Genomic DNA, 8,173 nt, shown 5'->3' on the forward strand with positions numbered 1-8,173 from the left:
TACGGACAGCTGCCGTGGTGCTGGTGTGTTTCCAGCTGCAGCGTTCACGTTGTGACTGAAGCCATATAAAACTGTAAATTTCTCTTGGAGATGAATAAAGTATCTATCTATCTATCTATCTATCTAAAAGCAACAGAAAGCTCGATGTCCTTCATGACGTTTGTAGTTTAAAGATTAAAGGCCACACCATAGTTGCAGGAAAGATGATTTTTAATGCTGACATAAATCCCATCAGTAAACCATGTTCAGCCCCCAGATGCACACCAGAGCGTTCCACCAAGCGGACACACAGGTGAACATCAGAAACAAGACAATAGTTCTGCCCGTAGTCGGTAAATATCATCCCTGAATACGCCGCGAACTACAAGCAGTCCATTGGGCACGATTATTCAGTTAAAGAAACATTAAAGTTTCATAAAGGCAGAGCTGTGCTGTGGCCACGGATTTGGATTTGAGTGTATTTACACATTCTGACTCAGGTAGAAGCAGACAGGTGTAGACGGGCTGAGTGACGATCACTTTAGTCTGAGCTCGGTGTCATGTAACCTCCACAAACATGGCGTCGTGGAGCTGGTTGGTCACACCAACACCAACAGTCTGAGTTATGGATCAGTTTGCTCATTGATGTTTCAATTAAGGAAAGTCATTTAAACAACATGTTTAAAACAGCCAGAGTGTTTATTGATCACTAACGGTCCAAAACCAGACAGAAAATCCGGTAACAGCAAAGACAAGCTGCTAATCCTGTAAGTTTTTTGCTTTAAATATCAGTTCAGTGATTGAAGTTTATTCACCGTAGTTCCTGTTTAACTTCTGTGGATCAGCTGATCTATCAATGAGCTGATCATCAGGAGAATAATCAATGAATCCTTTCAGCCGCAGCCTTTCTCTATGAAGTGACTTCAGGTCTTCGTGTTTTACTGCCAGAGTTTGATCAGCTGACAGGAGATTATTGATCGTATTGTGATTCCTCTGTTTCCCGCTGGAGGATTCATCAGCTGTTGTCCTGAAACCAGCGCTTTCATGTCTGAACGTCTGTTTCATGTTATTTTAAACTGACTGTGTTTCTAATGACTCGACGTGACAATCAGCGCGGATCAGAACAGGATTTATTGATGCCAACTGAGTCAGAACAACGCAGCAGCACAGCTTCTGCTCACACACAGAACAACACAAACTCCTTCAACGAATACGTCTGATAATCAGTCACAGGATCAACATGCTTTGATGGAAACCTAATGTACAGCGTAGTCTAGCAAAGACACAGAGAAGCAGAAGGTGAACGAGCCTGGGACGAGTTCAGCAAAGATCAGATCAAGAAATGCGAATTAGTAAAACATGAAACCGTTAACGATGAATGATGCAGCTGAGGTCGTAGAGCATGTATGTCTAAATATAGGCCTCATTGGAAACATATTTTCTGATTAATTTGTTGGAGGTTTTGGGTTTTTTTGTTTGAAGAAGCAGCAGATTATTATTTTTGTTTCCCTGTAAAATGTCTGAAGACTGATTTGGTGCCTCTCAGCTGCTGATGGAGTAAAAACCCTGTTTTCTGTCCTCAGTGACTATTTATTCAAGCTGCTCCTGATCGGTGATTCTGGCGTCGGAAAGTCTTGTCTCCTCCTCCGGTTTGCAGTAAGTGTTGCATCACAGTCAGCGGCGCTGCGATTGGCTGACGACCTGCAGGTGTCTCACTCACCTGTCACCTGTGTGCTTTATCCCAGGATGACACGTACACAGAGAGCTACATCAGCACCATCGGCGTGGACTTCAAGATCAGGACCATCGAGCTGGACGGGAAGACCATAAAGCTGCAGATTGTAAGGAGGCGGCTGATTGGACGGTGAGCAGATGAGCAGAGCTGATTGGTTGCGGTTTGTGTTGATGAGCTGTGCTTTGCGTCTGCAGTGGGACACGGCCGGTCAGGAGCGCTTCCGCACCATCACGTCCAGCTACTACCGAGGAGCTCACGGCATCATCGTGGTGTACGACGTCACGGATCAGGTGAGTCCTCTTCCTCAGGTACAGGTGCCACTTCAAAAAGCCTGTTGAGGGATGTTTCGGTCCTGCAGCTCTGTGGAACCAGAACAAACCGGTTCCAGGTCTGGTTTGGAGCCAGAGCCTGACTCAGCACCAGTTCTTTGTGTTTCCACCGCCTAAGCACCGGCCCCAGGTTCTCAGAACTGGTCCTTAGCAGGCACCACCTCTCTGCTGGTCCAGAGCTCAGCACCGAGTCCATCAGGGGCTGGGGGCGGGGCTATCGGGACCACCGAGACCACCGAGACCACCGAGACCGATGGATGGGACACACAAGAGGTGATTTGTGTGGTTCTTCACCAGGACGTCTCTGGTCTGATCACAGATGTACTGAATGAGTCCCGGGACACACGGAGGTTCTGCACAAACTTGAAACCCGGTCCAACTGTGTCCCAGCAACAGGACTGATAGAACTTCAGTATTTAGCTTAGAAATGAGGTGTTCTGGTGACAAACGGAGCAGCTATAGCTCTTGAGAACAGATCACTGGGTTTCATCCTGGACAGATGTGACACCAGAACCTCCTGGTTCACTCTGTTAAAGTCATCTCTGGTCTCACACCGGTCTGAGCACCGCGGCCACCAGCAGCAGCTAGCGCAGCCTGCTATGTGGGGCGTTCAGGGAACATCGTAAACTGTAGCGTCTATGGATAAGAACATGTTCCGCAGGTCAGATGTTTCTCCTGTGACCAGGTGGGAAGTGAGACCAGATGAGAAAGTGGGTCACACCGGTACCAAAGTCCGTCTGGAGTCCTGTGTGGACTCTGTGTGGCGCCAGCGCTGTTCGGTAAACGGCTCCGTATGCAGTGACGTACGGTTCTGACTGGGCTCCTGGCTGATGGAGAAGCAACCAGGTTCTTAGGAGGTACCAGATGTGAACCAGCTCAGCTCTGGAACCAGCACCTGGTTCTTCTGGGTGCAGAAGGGGTGTGGGAGTTTCTAACCGTCTGTCTAACTTTCAACAACCTGTTTATTTGCGGTGTTTCATCAACAGTAGTTAGATGTTTGCGAGGTAGACAACGTGCAGGAGTCATGAATCAGAAATACAGAGTTCCTTCTCCTGAGACGGCAATCATCACAAAAAAAGAAAAAAAAGGCTTTACTTTATAAAAATGGTCTAAAATGTCTCCAGGTGTCCACAGATGTTACCAACACCTGGAATAAAAGGGAGGCTCCGCTCACCAGAGATCAGATCAGATGGATCCGTAGTAAACGTTAAAGCAACCTGACGAGTCGTCAGTCTGACAGGAACACGACCACTGAACGACGTCGGCTCATTCAGTCAGTGTGTACACCTAAAACACTAGCGTTACAGCCAAGACCGAACAGGAGGGCGGTTTAAACGGTCCGTTTTTATTCCAACAATAAATATAAAATGCTCTGATATTAAGACGTCTCAAGATTTTGCTTGAAAACGCTGCCTGCAGCTCACCTGAAAACCCTCCAGATCCTCAGCTGAGTCGGTCCTGGAGGACTTTGGGGTTTTCCTGAATCTAGTTCAAGCTCAGAGGTTCTGACAGAGCATCAACCGTCTGCAAGTTACAGATCCGTTTTTACACTTCTTGCCAGATAAACGGTGGCGTCTTGGCATTTTTGGATTATTTTAAAGGCATCATGTCTTTCAAACCTGCTGGTGGGTTTAACGGTTCAGAGGTCTAACGTGAGTTTATTGACTCACAGCATCAACGAGTAAAGGATGACGAGGCAGAAACGTGTTTTTACATGTTCATGTAATAATCCAGTGAGACAAGTGCAGACGTCTATGAAGCCCTTTAAACTGTTTGTTCATGTGTTCACACCAGAGCCTGTCAGTGCCGCACATTCAGCATCAAACTCTTATCGTGTACAGAAAAACACTGACGTCAGACAGTCAGAAATGAAGTGTTTGAGTGCAGAACGTGACTAAATATGATGCAGCAGCTGAAACCCGGCCAGAACAGTAGAAGTAATGCTGGAAACTACACGAGGATGAAACAGTGACACCCAGTGTTAACACGACAGATTGCACATCAGGTTCGTGTTCATGCCGCGGCTTCATCAGCCTGCAGCAGGAGGCGTTTGATCGCGTGCTCGGCTCGAGTCGACCACGAGGCTAAACCCAGTGACAGCGTGTGCCGGTGTTTCGGCAGGTTTCTGAGTCGGCCCGTTCCCGGTGACGTGTCTGAACTGTTTCTGTCCTCAGGAGTCCTTCAACAACGTCAAGCAGTGGCTGCAGGAGATCGACCGCTACGCCAGCGAGAACGTCAACAAGCTGCTGGTCGGCAACAAGTGTGACCTCACGACGAAGAAGGTCGTCGATTACACCACGGCGAAGGTAAGAGATGCACGCTGCGTCCACGAGGAGCAGCATCATCAATCCATAATCGGTACCGGAGCGCTGTGGATGTCTTCAGGTTATCGTTAGTGTGGACATGAGCTGTAAAATCAGCTCAGATCCAGTTGGTCTTAAACCCCTGAGCTCTGGAGTGACGCCTCTTCTGGTCTCCACAGACCTAAACGGTGAGAGGCTCCCCCTGCTGGAACAATCAGGTCCTGCAGCTGTTCTACGATACCTTTACTGACCTCATGTCCTCCTGCTGTCTTATCGGGTCATATTCAGGTGGTTGAATGTTTAACAGCATTTACTTGCTGAACATTAACGTTGCGTTGCGTGCTCTGTTGCTGCTGTGGCGCCGACGCATCGTCTACTGATGTTAGCAGCAGAGTCAGAGGCGCAGCAGGACAGCGTCTGACCACAGACCAGTTCAGTGGAGGTCTGCTCTGGTGTTTAAAGCAAGAGTTTGCCAAAGTGCCGAACATGTCATGAGTCAGGCAGCGACAGAAACGAGCTGAGCAGGAAGACGACTCATTAAACCATCCCCAGAAGGCGTAGAACAGGAGCAGGGCATTCCTAAAACACAGAATTACTAAATATTTAAGTCAGGAGCTACAGAAAACCATCAGCATTCAGCAGGGAACGTTCCCACAACGTCACCGAACGTTAGCTGGAATAAGGTTTAAGAAGAGGTTTAGCTGTGATCTGCTCTCAGGATGTTTCTCCCACTTACCAGCTGAAGAGCGACAGGACATTAAAGTTCACAGACGTTCTGAGTGTCACAGCTTTCAAAACTAAAAGAACCCTGAAGTCCGTTGTGTCTCAGAGCTGCTGGTAGGAAACGGACCCGAGCTGAACCAGGAGGACGAACAGCTCCTCAGAGGACCTGTTTCAGCAGGTCAGTGAACGTCAACCTTCTGCAGCTCAGGATCGGCTTTTTTCAGGCCTGAAATCATTTTCAGACTGAAGCCTCCGTCTTCCTGCCGCCGTCCGACACCTACGAGAAGCTCAAGCTTCTGTAAAGTAGAACGAGTAGAAGGTGTGTGGACGCTGTGGAGCTGTGACCACGGCAGTGTGAGCAGACATCGATGAACGTCAGGACTCGGTCCACTGATGCACTGTTTTCTCTGTAGGTCAGTGTCTGTCGTATTTGCTGCCTCCATGTTATGTGTGTCTGTCCTCACCAGGAGTTTGCCGACAACCTGGGGATTCCCTTCCTGGAGACGAGCGCCAAGAGCGCCACCAACGTGGAGCAGGCCTTCATGACCATGGCGGCCGAGATCAAGAAGAGGATGGGCCCCGGGGCCACGGCCGGCGCCTCCGAGAAGTCCAACGTCAAGATCCAGAGCAAGCCGGTCAACACCTCGTCCGGAGGCTGCTGCTGAGGCCCCGGAACCGGCCCGACCCGACCCGAACCCGCCCCGAGCCCAGAACCCACCAACGTCACCGCGAAGCTCCACAGGGACAGACCGGCCCCAGCCTGCAAAGTGAGCAGCAGGACGGTAAGAGCAGCACCGGGCCTCCTGCTGGCTAGCCTGTGAAGCCCGCCTCCGTTTGCTTTTGTCGTCCTGCTCTTGACTTTGGCCCGGCCCAGAGTTCCTGCGTGAGCTCGGCCTCCTACAATTGGTAACCCTTCAAATGAAGCACATGCTTAACCAGCATCATGCATGTTAGACGTGATCTCACTTCCTGTGGACTTCAGGCTCCACACGTTCTGCTCCGACTCCACAGCGTCGCCCCTGAACTCGATGTTGCAGTGCCTTCGTGGCAGCGGATCTCGTGACGTCGATGCCTTCGGTTCCCCTCAGCAACATTCCTCCACGCGTGTTCGGCTCCGTGTGCTCTGCTGGTCCTCGTCATGCTATAAGCGTGTGCTGCATTGGGAGACGTCAGCCGTGTATTTCTCTGCCAACAGCACAAACACAACAGAGAGAGAAACGAAATCACATCCCAGCTCCAGAATCATCTATAAACTGTATATATTTATACATACATGTAAGAAGTGATTTGCAAATTGTGTAGAGAAGCAAGTGAAGCGAATGATCCGACAACTCGCTGGAATTAGTCCAATCTCGGCACGTGATTTGTGGCTGCGGACGTGACATTTTTGTGGCACAGTGTCTACTATTAAACCATGAAGGAGATCTTTGATAACTGCTGGTTCTGCTGCACTTCTTTCTTGTCACCTTGCCGTCTTCCACATGTTCCTGTTCTGGTTCTGTATCTGACAGCGGGTCACACACACACGCCTCATTCATTCACCGGCGCCATCTGCTGGAACACGAAACCATCAACAACATGAATAATAAACTGTCAGGAACATGAAGCGGACAATTAAAGGTACCAGCAAACGAATAAGAAATGTAGAATATTAACCATCCATCATCTCTACACCTTCATCCTCACTAGGGGGTGGAGCCTATCCCAGCTGACTCAGGGTGAAGGCAGGTTCACCTGGACAGGTAACCAGTCTATCACAGGGCTACACTTAGAGACAGACAACCAAGCACACTCACATTCACACCTACGGACAATTTACAATCACCAATTAACCTCAGCATGTTTCTGGACTGTGGGAGGAAGCCGGAGAACCCGGAGAGAACCCACGCTGCACGGGGAGAACATGGAGACTCCACGCAGGAAGATCCCGGGTGTCCTCACCGGGACGCCAACCGGCGACCTTCTAGCTGTGAGGCGCTAACGGTGCTAACCACTGAGACACCTGCAGCCTGAATATTAAACAGCAAAGTTCTAATATAATAATAATTTTTAAAAAGTTGTAATAAAGTTACTATAAACCCACCATAAGTGATCTTTAATCACCACAATGACATTTATGAGCCACAAACTGTACAAACAGGAAGAATCCTCACATTTACAACGTTCACATGGTCCCTGAACGCATCACTGAGACATAATGATCCATCATGAGACTAAATCTGGGATTAAAATCACATTTAAAGTGGTTCTTTAAATGAAACTCAGAAAACACGTTTTAATTTGAGCATATTGTTCATTTTCAGAAGCACTTTGTGGACATAGATGTTGGTCTGGAGGATCTGACTTCCTGTTACTTCTCACCTTGATGCTCATTAAATACAGAAAGCAGGTAAACCAGGAGGAACCTGGAGTTCACGTCTAACTGCAGGACCGTTTTTCAAAGCTTCGCTTTAGCATTTATTGTGTGACTCATTTAAAATGAGATGGATCATCAACACATGAGACTCCATCAGACATGAACTGTTCGTTAGTCAAAGACATCCAGCTGCAACCTGCTGCAATATTTAAGACATTTTAAATAAAACATAAGTAATGATCATCAAAATAAACTCATCCAGGAAGAAGATGTCACCTGATCTGTTCCATGTGTCACTGAGATGCAGACACCTGTCCAGGTAAGAAGACGTTCAGACAGTTCAGAAGAAGTCAGGAACTGAGCTGCAGCTGCTTCTTCAACATCTGTGAAAACCCTCTGAACGGCTCTTTTATCTCCATCTGGATGTTTATGTTGGAACATCTGAGTCTCCTTCAATTGTCCAAACTGTCTGTTTGACACGACGACAGTCAAACCATCCAGCAGAGTGAACTGGAAGAGACACGAGGAGATTTATTTTGAAGCTGTCTGTGCCAGTGGAGAAGCTCGTTAGCACTGCTGCTAGCTCGGCTAACCCTGCCGCTCATGGATGCTGCTGGAGGTTCGTATTGAGCTACAATGTGGATTCATTTCCTGTTTGAACTTTACTCAGATTACAACTAAACATTCAGAGGAAGTGGAGAAGCTAAGCAGCGCTGATTACAGATCAGCGTCCACCGGAGGTCACTCT

The 8,173-nt window shown here is 48.4% G+C and overlaps 1 protein-coding gene across 1 annotated transcript in view; it reads left to right on the plus strand.

Annotated features, from left to right (window-relative positions):
* LOC103375385 (ras-related protein ORAB-1) overlaps positions 1–6,503 on the plus strand; it is a 7,866-nt gene extending 1,363 nt beyond the window's left edge. Inside the window, exons 2-6 of the mRNA XM_008305649.1 lie at positions 1,563–1,635; positions 1,725–1,820; positions 1,909–2,004; positions 4,218–4,349; positions 5,537–6,503. Coding sequence (XP_008303871.1) covers positions 1,563–1,635; positions 1,725–1,820; positions 1,909–2,004; positions 4,218–4,349; positions 5,537–5,734 — 595 coding nt within the window. The 3' untranslated portion in view covers positions 5,735–6,503. The remainder of the gene's footprint in view (positions 1–1,562; positions 1,636–1,724; positions 1,821–1,908; positions 2,005–4,217; positions 4,350–5,536) is intronic.
* The last annotated feature ends 1,670 nt before the right edge of the window (positions 6,504–8,173 follow it).

The sequence above is a fragment of the Stegastes partitus genome, unplaced genomic scaffold, assembly GCF_000690725.1.
Source record: "Stegastes partitus isolate 25-593 unplaced genomic scaffold, Stegastes_partitus-1.0.2 Scaffold2575, whole genome shotgun sequence".
NCBI classification, from domain to species: domain Eukaryota; kingdom Metazoa; phylum Chordata; class Actinopteri; family Pomacentridae; genus Stegastes; species Stegastes partitus.